This window comes from Littorina saxatilis, linkage group LG2, assembly GCF_037325665.1.
Source record: "Littorina saxatilis isolate snail1 linkage group LG2, US_GU_Lsax_2.0, whole genome shotgun sequence".
NCBI classification, from domain to species: Eukaryota; Metazoa; Mollusca; class Gastropoda; order Littorinimorpha; family Littorinidae; genus Littorina; species Littorina saxatilis.
Genome location: NC_090246.1, coordinates 24,914,329 through 24,929,498, shown reverse-complemented (window position 1 = coordinate 24,929,498; position 15,170 = coordinate 24,914,329). Strand labels below are relative to the sequence as shown.

The 15,170-nt window shown below is 41.1% G+C and overlaps 1 protein-coding gene across 1 annotated transcript in view; it reads left to right on the top strand.

The window, feature by feature from the left end:
• LOC138958574 (polycystin family receptor for egg jelly-like) overlaps positions 1–15,170 on the top strand; it is a gene marked incomplete in the record, with an annotated part of 112,216 nt that overhangs the window by 74,627 nt on the left and 22,419 nt on the right. Inside the window, 13 exon segments of the mRNA XM_070329774.1 lie at positions 691–863; positions 1,098–1,185; positions 1,520–1,701; positions 2,746–2,914; positions 5,550–5,635; positions 6,660–6,725; positions 7,624–7,749; positions 8,811–8,933; positions 11,178–11,289; positions 11,676–11,761; positions 12,538–12,686; positions 13,323–13,431; positions 14,906–15,105. Coding sequence (XP_070185875.1) covers positions 691–863; positions 1,098–1,185; positions 1,520–1,701; positions 2,746–2,914; positions 5,550–5,635; positions 6,660–6,725; positions 7,624–7,749; positions 8,811–8,933; positions 11,178–11,289; positions 11,676–11,761; positions 12,538–12,686; positions 13,323–13,431; positions 14,906–15,105 — 1,669 coding nt within the window.

The window sequence follows — 15,170 nt, the reverse complement described above, 5'->3', positions numbered from 1 at the left end:
TCGAGATACACATCCAATTAATTCTGGAGATGTCATCTTAAGCGTATTTATGGCAGAAGACACGGTTTAGGATGTCATCACATTACATAGTGTTTCACACACCACATCTACATACGTACAGCTGATGTCGACAGCAGTCGCATCCGGAATTCTCTCAAGGGTTTATGCGCCGTGGAAGAATTGTCCTGTTTGAAGGCGATGCGAGATTCTGAACACTCCAATAGTGTACCAGTCAGCAATAAGCTCCAATATGCATGTCTTCGAAGGAACAAAAAAGTCGTCATAATTAGCGGATAAAGAGAATGCCAAAATGCAGTGTCCGCTCGATATGATGACTTTCCCTTTCGAAAATATGCCCATCGCAGATATGTGTCCACTGTGACGCTATCGCTTGTCCTACAAGGCATTCAACTCTTCCATGGCGCATTTAAAGCCCCTGCATATTGCTATATCCCAACATTGTTGTCATGTTGAGGTCACTCTAAGATACAGCTTAATTGCCAACCTCTATTGCAAAAAATGATGCTTAGATAGATATTCATCGCATTCATGCGTCGCTGGTCACCCCACATCATACACCCACGCACACATTCATGCATGCAGCTGCGAACACGTGGGTTTGTTTTATTCATTACGAGCTGGGGGTAAAAAAACCCTAAAAACTAAATGAAGATGCTGGGGACTTTGCAGGAGCTAAATCCAAAGAGATCTCGCTCCAGCCGTCCCTCTTCGAGGCTTTCAAGGAATTCAAGGTGTACAAGGCTAAGGTTTCCGTCACACGTGCTGGGGTAACTGGGTGGGCAGCTACCCAGATCAAGCTCAACGACCCGCCCACAGGAGGCGAATGCAGTATAGAGCCCAAGGTATGGTCTTGTTTGGGGTTGTTGGATGATGCATGTGTTGGTTTAAACAAGATGTTATTCAGAACAAGGGGTTACAAATACAACAGGAACACGTGTACGGTTACTTGTGTGTGTGTATGTGTGTTTGCGTGTGTGTGTGCGTGCTTGCTATTGCAAGGCAGACAGACAGACAGACAGACAGAGAAACAGAGACAAAGACAGATAAGTGTATGCAACATGTTCTCACTATTTCAGGTCGCGGACGTATCACGAAAAAAGCTCTTCCGAATTGTGTGCTCTAATTGGTCTGATGATACTGGCATCGATGAATTCCGGTTCTTCTGTAAGTATATAAGTAAACACATTCTGTTTAATAACATACCAAGTCCTTTGCAAGTATCTCAGTATACTCATTCTTCTGTATATAAACATCCCAATTCTCCAGCTTGCAAGAATCTGAGGCCAGCAGGTTGTAGGCAAAGCGAGGACAAAAGTTACACAAAGAAGAAGAACATATACACATGCCCACTCGGCTGCTTTTCTTTTAAGTCTTAAAATCAATCTTAATGGTGCACGCAACATCAGGGGAACGCTAGAATGCCGCTTGAATTGACAGTGCTAAGCAAACGTTAAACTTCCGCAAATGTACTCTCATTCTTATGCCTTACATTTGTCAGCCTTCTTCGACGAGCAGTCAGTGAAGACTCAGATCACGGTGGTCAAGACTCCCCGTGGATCGGTGGACCTGAACGTGACCCTGTCTCAGGGGGCCCACTACCTCGACTACAACAACTCGGTCAGGGTCGTGATCAGAGACACCATGGGCGCCTCCACCGAATACACAATCGACACGGTCCGGGTAAGACCCGTCCTTCATTGAGCCCGAAGTCGACTTCGCGAAGTCTTTTTCACGATAACTCAGTGCTTTAAAGCTTCGTGCGGCCAGCTGCGCGAAGTCTTTGTCACGATAACTCAGTGCTTTAAAGCTTCGTGCGGCCAGCTGCGCGAAGTCTTTGTCACGATAACTCAGTGCTTTAAAGCTTCGTGCGGCCAGCTGCGCGAAGTCTTTGTCACGATAACTCAGTGCTTTAAAGCTTCGTGCGGCCAGCTGCGCGAAGTCTTTGTCACGATAACTCAGTGCTTTAAAGCTTCGTGCGGCCAGCTGCGCGAAGTCTTTTTCACGATAACTCAGTGCTTTAAAGCTTCGTGCGGCCAGCTGCGCGAAGTACACTTCGCGTAGTCGACTTCGCCCTGTAAAGACATGCTTAAGGCGCGCTTAGGTCTGATAAGTTGGCGTTTATGTTGTAGTTACAGTTGTTGGTGGGCAGATAACGTTAGCGGGGAAGTGTTATAATAGGGTGCAAAAGCTGACAGACAAATATGCAAACTGTCACGCAAATGTCACGAATGTAATTGTACAAAGTGGTGACATATTGAGCATATAACTTTCCGTTCATAACTTGTGTTGTTCTTTACAATCCCAGCTGTGAAAAATTAGATTCAACTCTTTATTTTATTTTTTGGAAGGCCGTATCAACTATGAACATTTCTGTTCTTCTACTTTTTTTTTATTTCTACTTCAAAAGACGAATTTGTTTGCTTTAATGCTTTGTTAGGACGTTCGCAACAAATGACTAACATCAATACGAATACTTTATTGCCCATGAACACAACACGAGACCCAGTGAAATGCAGTATGACAAGGTATATTACAGGGCATATTCGTATGACAGCAGCATGTGCAACATCACATGACACATGCCAGAAATCCCTTTCATTTACATGGCATAGGCGTATAACAACAACGTGTGCAATATCACGAGAAACATGCCAGACATCCCTTTCAAACACCCAGCAGACAGGCCACAAACGGGCAATATCAGTTTTCATCTTTCTGTCCCAGGTTCTTCCTGTGAGCACTGACGTCGTGCGCGCAATGACGGACGATCTGCGCAACAACCCGACCAGCGATCTGACGAAGAAGTTCGCCGAGGGGGATCTCATCACTTGCACGGAGTTCGTCACCACGATCGCCGCCATGTTGAATTCGGATAGTAAGACGAGTCAAACAGGTGCTTGTTGCATGCTTTGTTGTTTCTTACTAACATCGGAGAGGTTTCGAAATACACAGCTATTGTCGCAGGGCGGATATGAATAACATGTATGCAATCTCGGGACTATGCATTGTGAAATCACAGAACGAATGAGAAACTTGACACGGACATTGCGCACAACAAACACACGTGCAATTTCCTCTGATTTGGAAAACACATTGAGAAACACAAAACGATGCTCAGAATAAGCAAAACCAGCTCCACAGCTTCTTCTGACTGAAGAAGACGGTTCTCTTCACAGATTTCTCCAAGCGGGACTATCATTATTTTCTCTGTACTCTATGCGGGCACGATCGCCCGACGGTCGATCACCATTACTGCGACAAAACCGTGATCATCGAAACCTCTCTGTTTTAAGGTAGCCGGAGAAGGGAATCAAAAGTTTAGGAATTGATTTGATAGATCGAAGTGTTGGATTTTGGTTTTAGAACTAGCGGATTATTGTGGTTAACGTGCTCTTTGATGATCGAAAGTCAATAACATGTATTACCTAAATAAAAGAAGTAAGAAGGGCTTTTGATCGGAAATACAAGGATGCAAACATGATGATGTAAGCGTATTACTTTAAGTCTTGGTCGATAGAGATTAGCACGGCTTTTGAAAATGAATCACAATTTCCAGAATGAATTTAGTGGACAGGAGATAGCATGGGAAAACATATTCTGTGCATTCTCTTCGGGGAATGCACTTCTGGGTTGTAGATTTGTAGACGGGGACAAAACAGTATTCAGCGGAGCTGTCAAATCATATTCATTATGGGAAATATGGCTACCATTCGTGACCGAAAATCGTCGTTTCAGTACAATTTTCAATGGACAAAAAGCGGCAAACTTGGACAAGGCAGGGACAGGTCATTATTCGCTGCTTATCTTAATAAACTGTGAACATTGAGACATGTGCAGAATTAAACTAATAAACCGGCTACCGAATCTGTGGTAAGCAGTTTGCATGGATATGAATACTAACAGTTTATCTCTGCAGACACAGTCGCGAAAAAGTGCAGTTACTAACAATGCATGACTTGCATAAGGGAAAAACTACTAACTATTTGCCTTATCTTGCATGAGAAAAATCACTAACAACAACTTGTCTGAAGGGACAAAAACATTGCATGAGAAAACAACTAACAATTTGCTTTCCAGTGCAAAAACTTTTTTTTTCCTTAGAACTGCTGCTAACACAATGTTTTGACAACGTTTGTATACTAAAAACAACTTTGTTACATAATGAATTTTGTCATTCATCAACGCGCAATGTTGAGGATTGGCAATGTAATTTCTTGACATGTGTACGTGTGATATCTACTAACAGCATGTTGCATGGTCTAAAACATAAAGCTTCTACTAATAGCATGCGGTGGTTTTAAAGTTTGTATAACAATTTGAAATACCTAGGTGATAAGTGCTTTTTTTTCACTGATACTAGTGCATGTTGTATGAATTCTGAAATAGAGGTTTTGAAATGCAATTGTATGTTACTTTCTTCATGTATCAGAACTTGTGTACGTTTTTTCATCAATGAATATTTTTCTCTTCCGTTCCTGTTTTCTTTTTTAAGTTCATCCATCGTGTTTCAGTAAAAGTGTTATACTGACAAATATTGTTGGTGCAATCTAAACTTCTGTACCTGAGTAAATTGAGTCAAATTTGTCATGATATCAATTAAAGTTCCATCGCATTGATTTGTCATATCAAACATGTTAATATTGCAGCTGCATTTCTTCGGGTTAGTAGAGTACACTTCGTGTAGAATAAGTATGTAGCATTTTTCAATCCTCACTGAGCCAGTTGGCAGACCTATCCTGAACGCCTTGTGCCTAGGATAGAATGTGTATGCAACAGGTGCACGATGATGATGATGATGATGATGATGATGATGATGATGATGATGATGATGATGATGATGATGCACGAAGAGCATACACACGTAGTTATTCACAAAATCAAATGCATAATATGCAGGCTATTATGCGTTCAAGCTATAGTAACAATGGAACATGCAGCAATAGTAATCCAAAAGTTTAAAGTATGAATGGTAAGAATAGTTATAGGACTAATAGATGTTCATGTTCCGATCGTGTGAAACCTACACCGTAGTATTAACATACTATTATTCACCAGCGGTGTGCGTTGATATGTATGCATGGTTGCGTCATTTCAGTCTAGGATATTTGAAACTAAACGACAAATATGTGTAATGGAAAACATGCGAAACAACCTCTTCGCTGTGCTCCCTTTAGCAAAATGGGGGAGAGAGAGAGAGAGAGAGAGAGAGAGAGAGAGAGAGAGAGAGAGAGAGAGAGAGAGAGAGAGAGAGAGAGAGAGAGAGAGAGAGAGAAAGAGAGAGAGAGAGAGAGAGAGAGAGAGGTGTGTGGGTGTGTTGGGGGGAATGGGGGGGGGGGGGGGGGTAAGAGAGTGAGAAACGGACAGAGCGACCGATAGATAGACAGATGCACAGAGGATCCATCAAAGCTGACCGCATAGGATGCGCCGTAGAATCGTGGTAGGTCTTTTATTTGATTTTTTGTAGATAGGTCTTGTTTACACAATCAGAGACTAACAACTCCACCCTACTTGTTGCTTCCTTGTAACAGAGTACCAAAACAATGCCATCACTAGCACGAAGTCTGCCACGGCTCTTGGACCCTATGACGCGGACAGAGTAGGAGCGTACACAACGGTGAGTGTTAAACATGCATTCAGTCCTCCGTGAACGTATATGTGACCCTCCACCACGGGATGAGTCGCATGTCACCTTTGCATAATTTTCATATTTTTTACATTATCATAAAGAGTTTTGTATGCTCTATCTAGTGGTGAAACCCGTTTTAGAAAGGAGCGAAAACTGTTTGAGTTATAAGCCTGTGACTAAGGTGACCCTCACTGGGTGGCCGAGTGGTAACGCACTTGCGCTCGGAAGCGAGAGGTTGCGAGTTCGACCCTGGGTCAGGGCGTTAGCAATTTTCTCCCCCCTTTCCTAACCTAGGTGTTGGGTTCAAGTGCTAGTCTTTCGGATGAGACGAAAAACCGAGGTCCCTTCGTATACACTACATTGGGATGTGCACGTTAAAGATCCCACGATTGACAAAAGGGTCTTTCCTGGCAAAATTGTATAGGCATAGATACAAAATGTCCACCAAAATACCCGTGTGACTTGGAATAATAGGCCGTGAAAAGTAGGATATGCGCCGTAATGGCTGCGATCTGCTGGTCGATGTGAATGCGGGATGTATTGTGTAAAAAAATCCATCTCACACGGCATAAATAGATCCCTGCGCCTTGAGTCCGAGTTTGGAGATACGCGCGCGATATAAGACTTCATGTAACATAACTGTTACCAGACACTCCCCGGACTTATATTAAGCCTAGCGCAGAACCGCGCGAGGTGACATGCGACTCATTTCGTGGTGGAGGGTCACATATATATGGTGATCATCAAGTACTTTCTTTCCTCAAGTTAAGTATGCGTACACCAGTGAACAGAACTTCATTTAAATATGTTACTACTATTCAAACAGTATCAGTCATTTTCCTCTTTTATTCATTTTCATTTTCATTACTTTATTTTCCCATCACTGGAAAATTCGGGTCGCTTCCTCCAAGTGGAAAGCTCAGTCTCCGTCGTTATGAACATAATTCGTTTGTTTCTGTTGCAATGCCAACCAATTGCTTTTCATTTACATTGATTTGAATACCATTTCTAGGTTTCAGAGGAACTGTCGTATGCCGAGCAGAGAGCCGTTGATATGCAGAGGGACAACCGTGCTGAGGTATGTAGATAGACGGCTTCGATATGTTAATGGCTGTCAGTCAAAAGACACTCGTCAACTATTTGTAGCCAATCACGCACATCAAATTATGAATATGTTATCGGTTGGAATGGTCCCACAAACACATTCGTTTCACACTCGTGACCTAGCTGCAGCCAATCACGCATTTCATGTTATGAATAGTTTAACGATTGCAATGTTCCCACAAAAACTATAGTTTCACACTCGTGACCTAGCTGTAGCCAATCACGAATCTCGCGTTATGAATAGATTAACGGTTGCAATGTTCCCACAAACACGTACGTTTTACACTCGTGACCTAGCTGTAGCCAATCATGCATCTCGCGTTATGAATAACGTAACGGTTGGAATGTTCCCACAAGCATTCTCATACGATGGACCATGCTGAACACATATCATCTGCTTCGCTTTTTCGCAGCCCGCCCAGAGAGAGCGACAGAATCACAATTAACTTCAAACAGAGAGGATATGACGTAAAAACTACCACATGTGACACAAAAAGGCTCACACAATTTCGCATAATTCTTCATTATTTCAAACACGCAGTTTTTAAGTGAGCCAGTCAGCGTGGCACAACACTGTTAGAGTAGGTGGTGCATCATTGGAGCCGTATATGAAGACGACCACCATCACCTTAAAACAAAGTGTCTTATGATGATGGCTACCACGTACGTTTACCATTCCACCAAAAAAAGGTCATCAGACTCTTTGTGGTGAAGTCCGCAAGGACACTATCTAGAGCTAACAAGAAAAATAACAATGACACACGCTTACCTTTTTCCTAAATTAAGTAGGTAAAAGGTCTCTATTTGGTTACAGGTTTGTATGCACTGAATACTTGTTGAATTGTCTTAACTAACTAACTTTTGTAATTCAGGTCCGAAAACTGATCCTAGACTCCATCACTCAAATGCCCAACAACACCATGCTGGGAAGAACCCAGATTATGTCCGCCATTGCTGAGACCCTCAGATACCCGGATGAAGTTACGGCAAAAACACAAGTAAGTTGACATTTTTCTGCGGTATTGGTATGATTAGAATCTAGTTGTACAAGCAATACGATCGACCTTGTGTCTTCCTGATATGATTATGTCAGTACTTTGATGGACAAAAAAGGTCAATGATTATTTGATAAAGTTAACTTTCTGACTTAAAGGCTGACATAGTCCTATTTAATTAGTTTAATTACTTCCAGGGCTTTTCCCATCGTTGCGGGGATGTATAAATTAAGCTTCCTGCAAAGTTTTAGGTTTAAAGTCCTTACCAGTTACGAGAAATAATGAATTCTTTATTGCATTGTTTAGCAACAGTTCTCCAGGACTTGGGCTATTTTTAGACCGTTGACGTCACGAAGTGATTTTTCGTAAACCAAAGATGGCGTTTGATACTGTTCTGTTTACATTCGACACTATCAACACCATTTTGCAATACTGAAATACTTTTTTCTGTGTTCGAAAGCTACAGCCAATCGTTATTATATCCCCTTAGGTACAGTTTTATAACATTATTGGCACATGTAAACAATATGAATTAATTAATGAACGCTACGAATATGGCAGCCTTTAATTTGGGCTCTGTTTTACATATGCAAGTTTGTTAAGTTGTTGTATTCAATAAATTATATATTATGTTGGACATCCATCCATGTTGTTACATGATACTATTTCAATGTGACCATTTCAGTTAGTTGGTTGGATATCGTTAGGTAGGTAATTAAGACTAAAACGTTTTATTATTTGTCCGAATTATTTAATAAACTGGTCGAAAAAGTGCGCTTTTTTCTTTCTTTCTTTCGTTCTTTCTTTCGTTCTTTCTTTCGTTTGTTCTTTATTTCTTTCTTTCTTTCTTTCTCCCTGTTGTTCCTTCTTTTGTTTGTTCGTTCTTTCGATCGTTACTTTGTTCTTTTGTTCTTTCTTTTCTTTTCTTTCTTTAGTTCTTTTTTTCTGTTGTTCTTTCTTTCGTTGTTTCGTTGTTTCGTTCTTTTCTTCCATATTTCTTTTCTCCTGTCTGTCCTTTCTCTCTTCACTAATTGTGACTAAAAGAGAAACATATTTTTGTTCAGATGATCGTGATTGACGCGCTTGAGAACTATGCCAACAAGCTGGACGACGGACAAGATGTTACGCCCGAAGAGCGAGAACAGAACATGAACTATCTGATCGCTGGCATCGGCGGGGCCATGGACGTAAGTTCCAGTTCTCTTTCAAAGTTGTTTCATTGCTTTGTTTGCGTGTCAAGAAGAAAACGGGGGTCAGAGAGAGAGAGAGGGAGAGAGAGAGAGGGGGGGGAGGAGAGGGGGGAGAGAAAGAGAGATAGAGAGAAAGAAAAAACAAGTCGCGTTAGGCGAAAATACAACATTTAGTCAAGCTCAGTCGAACTCACAGAATGAAACTGAACGCATTGCATTTTTTTCCGTAAGACCGTACACTCGTAGCATCGTCTGTCCACCGCTCGTGGCAAAGGCATTGAAATTAACAATACAGAAAAGCGCGGTACGGTTGCGCTGAGGAGGATAGCCCGCTTTTCAATATCTCTATTCTTTTTAACTCTCTGAACGTGTTTTTAATCCAAACATATCATATCTATATGTATTTGGAATCAGGAACGGACAAGGACAAAGATGAAATTGTTTTAAATCGATTTCGGAAATTTAATTTTAATCATAATTTTTATATTGTTAATTTTCAGAGCTTGTTTTTAATCCGAATATAACATATTTATATGTTTTTGGAATCAGAAAATGATGAAGAATACGATAAACGTAATTTTGCATCGTTTTTTTAAAAAATAATTTAATTACAATTTTCAGATTTTTAATGACCAAAGTCATTAATTAAATTGTAGGCCTCCAAGCTGAAATGCAATCCCAAAGTCCGGCCTTCGTCGAATATTGCTTTGCCAAAATTTCGATCAATTTTATTGAAAAATGAGGGTGTGACAGTGCCGCCTCAACTTTTACAAAATGCCGGATATGACGTCATCAAAGACATTTATCGAAAACATGAAAAAATCATCTGGGGATATCATACCCAGGAACTCTCATGAAAACTGTCATACAGATCGGTCGAGAAGTTTACTCTGAATCGCTCTACACACACACACACATACACCACGACCCTCGTTTCGATTCCCCCCTCCATGTTAAAACATTTACTAAATGTAAAAAGGAGAGAGAGAATTGAATTGAATTGAACTTTATTTTACAAGGATTAAGATTTAAGGCTATGCGTTTCTTACAATATGTCCTTGGGACGCACAGACACACAATGATAACATAACAAATTAAAGTTAAGAACAAACAAGTCGCGTAAGGCGAAATTACTACATTTAGTCACGGGATGAAACTTGACGCACTGTATTTTTTCACCAAGACAGTACAGCTTCGTCAATCCCCGCGTGAAAGAAATCGCTCACCTTCCACGTGCAAAACGTGGTGATATTGACACGCCAGATTAGCGCGGTAGCGTATTATGCTAAGCAGGAAAGCGCGCTTTTCTGTATTCTTGTTAACTTTCTGAGCTTGTTTTGTATACAACCTATCATATCTATATGTTTTTGGAATCAGGAAATGATCACGAATCAAAACTTGACTAAATGTAAAAACAGATGGGAGAAATTAAACATGTGATGATAACAATGACGATGATGATGATATGGATGGTCATGATGATGAGATACCCGATGCATACACATTTGCATGTCCTAATAGTAAGATTTAGTTTGAGTGGAGAAATCTGGTGTTTTTGTGTGGTTGCAATTTCCATACTTTTTGTTTTTGCTGGATGAACAAGCATAGCATTGGCACTACACCAGTTATTTGCATCATTTAAAGCAGTTTGAAGGGAGGACTCTATTTCTGGAACAGATTTTCCACTTGAATGAAGAGAAGAGTCGTCAGCAAACAAAAATCACGTCTTACACTAGTATCAGAAATATGCAGTGGCAGATCATTGATATACAGACAGAACAAGATCGGAGAGAGAGAGAGAGAGAGAGAGAGAGAGAGAGAGAGAGAGAGAGAGAGAGAGAGAGAGAGAGAGAGAGAGAGAGACAGAGAGAGAGAGAGAGAGAGAGAGAGAGAGAGAGAGAGAGAGAGAGAGAGAGAGAGAGAGAGGCGATCGAGGGAAGGATCGAGAAAGAGAAAGAGAAAGTTATCAGAAGAAAATGGATGGGGAGAAATGAAGAAAGACACAAGGAAACGGTGGATGCAAGGGGTGAATTGCGAGGAGAAGATGAACACATGTTCTACGTGCTCTCTCTGACAATGATATGAATAACATACCAAGAGCTGTGGTTACAAGAAAACAAAAACAAAAACAAAGAAACCTCTTAGATTTTTAATTCCTTTGTATTTAACTTGCGTTCCCAGAAGTCATTTATTACAAGGGTAACATTAACGTGATACGTGTTTGTAAACGTGTGATTTCAGGCTGCAGGCACAACAGGTTTTGAGGGCACACTGACAGAACTGAAAGAGGCCGCTGACGACGAACTCTTCCTCGATTACCCCACAGAAAACGTCGCTATCGATGATGACTGTCGTAAGTATAGACGATTTTCTTCTTTTCGTATGCCTCTTGTGGTCACCCTCCCTCGAACGAAATCACCTACTCCAGCCATACTCTCAAGGATATGATTTCGGTAACGTGGGCTGCGTGTGTGTGTGTGTGTGTGTGTGTGTGGGGGGGTCGTGTTTCAATCATTTGACTGAACAGTTGAAACTGTTTTGAGTTTTCTCTTGTCATTCACTCTTCTTAACCATGTTTTTTTTAAATGCTTACAGATCATATTCTTAACTGATGACATTTTGTTCATGTTTTCTTACTGTTAGCACAACAATTATAAATGTTGCATATTTTTATTATTTTGTCCTTTGTCTCTGTCTCAGGAAAGTGATATATCTCGTTTCTTCCTTATTTCTTTTCAGTTTTGGAGAACCCACCTGCTTACGATTTTGATGCTGCGTTCACAAGACAGCAGAGGCTCACCAACTGTCGTTTGACTCGTGTAACTGTAAGTTTTATGCAATATATTCTTCACACGCTACTTAGTTAAAAACAAAAGTGAGTTTGCGCGGTAAAGCCCTCGCAAGATTGTTTTAATCTGGTCCTTACTATAACTAAGGCTAAACCGTAAATTATAGCTTAGAAGACATTCTATAACCTTTAATTCGGACAAACAGTCACGCAACCACAGGAAAGTTCAGCACTGGAATCGCCATCCTGCGTTCTTTTATCCAGGCTAAACGTCTGGTAGGCAAAGCAGAACTGGTGCTGAATCAAATCCAAGACAGCTACGTGAAGAACGACCAGCTCGTTTAGAGAGTTGAACTTTACCACCCACAAGAAGTATTTGCCCGCTCCGTCCCGCAGTACTTTGAAGTGTTGTACGCCATCACCGTACCTGGCCCAACAACACTTTACTTGGACACGTCATTCCCTTGAAAAGCTCACTCCATATGGTGAGAGCGCCAGCAGTTCAACACCACAATTTGCTTTTTAAGTTTCCTTCCTGTTTTCAAGGCAACCCGTCTTGCAGCCAAAGCAGTACTGGTGCTGAGCCAGATCCAAAACAGCTACCTTCAGAACTCCATAGAAGGGGAGCGCCAGGAGTTCAACTCAACCACGAGCTTCTAAGTTTCCTTCCTGTTTTCAAGGCAACCCGTCTTGCAGCCAAAGCAGTACTGGTGCTGAGCCAGATCCAAAACAGCTACCTTCAGAACTCCATAGAGGGAGAGAGTGCAGTTCAACACAAACACTAGCTTCTAAGTTTCTTTTTCTGTTTTCAAGGCATTACTTCTGGCAGACAAAGCAGTACAGGTGCTGAATTCGATTCGAAACAGCTACCTTCAGAACTCCATAGAGGGAGAGAGTCAGCAATTCAACACAGACCGCATGAGAACCAAGCTGAAGAAGACGTCAGCCAAACACGTCTTCAAGTAAGTTGATTCATCTGGATTCTGCAGTGTGCACAACAAAAGTGCATGAGAGAAGCTAGTTGATCAAATCACTTCCCTGTATTACAGTCTCCTGGTCACTAGGAGATGGTTGTATGGGAATGCACTTTGATCTTCTTCTTCTTCTTCTTCTGCGTTCGTGGGCTGAAACTCGCACGTACACTCGTGTTTTTTGCACGAGTGGAATTTTACGTGTAGGACCGTTTTTTACCCCGCCACTTAGGCAGCCATACGCCGTTTTCGGAGGAAGCATGCTGGGAATGCACTTTGATCGACTAGCCGCAATTAGTCTAAGTGCTCTTGTGGGGCATGAGATGTGATTCATTGGATGTATGGTTCCATTGTTGTGTTATACGGATTAAGAGTGTCTGATGATTATGTTTCGAACATGTGGAAGTTGTTGTTTTTCTATTGTTATTTTTTATTTTCATTTAAAAAAATTCGGAATGATAAGTTCTCACTTGAAACTATTGTTTATCGTTGTTCGATTCTTCTGTGTCATATCAACTCCAACGTTAAATCATTTGACATTTCCATAAAGGCGACCAGAAAATGACATGTGAGAGAATAATTAAAACTTCATCCTTCCTTTAATTGTGTTGCTGTTTGCACATTCAGTGAACCTCAGAAGCTGGAGTTTTCCACGGCCGAGTTCGCGTTCCCGTCTGACATGAACGACATCTTCCCCAATGGCTTAGTTGGCGAGAACGACACACTCCTCGTACAGGTAACTGACACAATGGAGTCTGTATTATTACGGCATTTTAGCGCCACAAGTCAAAATTACTAATCTAATTGACGAAATCCGAAATAACTCTGTTGGGTTTGTATGGGTTGTGAAAGAGTGAGTACCCTTGCTTTTACTAGGATAAGCATTGGAGGGACCATTCACTTGTAACCGAGTGCCGTAACACTACGATCACCTCGGGAGGCGAAGTGCAATCAAACAGGATTGAACATGTTAGGGCTAATTTCTTAGCCCTATAAAAACTGTTATGCAAATCCGAAGGTTTCCATGAACATACAGACAATCGGAAACCACCAGACCCCATCACAAACAGAATTCCACAATCCACCTGTGTTGACTTAAAGGCCAACAACTCGGGTGCAGAGTCTGCTGTGAAAGGAGCGGTAGCCTCCCCTGTCACACACTAGTGAGGGGTATGTCTGAAACACGTGGACAGGAGCACGTGCGAATTTATTTGTCCGAGGATCAGCAGGAGTATTCACTCTTCTACAACCCATACAAACCCGAAGGAGTTTTTTTTTTTAATTAAAAATCGTCTATAACTATATTAATAATCGTTGATATGTATACATATCACTCAGAATGACAAAAATCAATCTGTGATAATCACAAATATCGCTTTTGGCGCTACTATGAGCAAGAACAGAGACCCAAAAGCGATTATTAAAATGTGTGTTAATGAAGATACTTCCGCTCAAGGCTTACACTCTTATGCTTCTTATGTATTTTTTTCTCAAATGAAGTTGGTAAATGTATTGCCAACTTGCATTCCTCTCTTCAATTTCTCGAAGAACTGGAATACATGTACGTATCACCCCCGGATACGATTTTGCCTTTTGAAAATCGATTAAGATTTTTACCAAGAGTCAAAGTACCGACTGCAAAAGAATCTAAATTTTAAGGTACCTCCTACATATTACTATGATACGCCTGAATGACGACGAAACTGACAAGATCCATGCAGCCATATCCTCAAAGGAGAGGCTTGAAATCAACTTCTTCAGACCAGAGAAACAATACTTAACTACACGAAGCTCTTTTTCTGTTCATAATCTTAATTATTTGTTTGTCCGTCGTCCGCATAGACCGCTAGGTCGAAATATCACTGCATATGTGGTGAATTATTTCGTTTGGTCTATGTTTAAACGCTCCAGTAACTAACTAATTATAACTCATAATTGTTTCTTTTTAATCTTGAGTTTGGAATGATAGCATTCTATTCGTTCCGAAATAAAAAAAATTAAAAAAAACATAAACCAAGCAAGGTATGTTATAGGAACGGGTCATTGTGACAAAACAAAACGATACGATAAATGTCCGTATCGTTTTGTTTTGTCACAAATTAAAGTTAACGTTCCCATATTATTCTGAATTTTGGAACCTTGGCAGTCTATTTGTTTTTGGATATCCGTTTCGGATTCAAGCATATCAAAGTTCTGTATTAATTGTTCAGATGTCCGAAAACTCCAACACGCCCTACCGCTACATGAAGACGGCAAAGGCCATCCCGAAGACCACCCGCTTCGTGTCTCTGGACCTGTTCAAGGGAGAGGGTGCTGGGGACAAGCTGACCGTCACTGGACTGAGCAAGCCCATTAAGATCAAGATCCCAAGATCTAATGACCAGCCGCCCCTCGACAATAAGATGGTGGAGTAAGTATTCTGCAAGATTAGACTCAAGAGTCGAAGACTCAACATGTTACTGTCCTTCTATATAC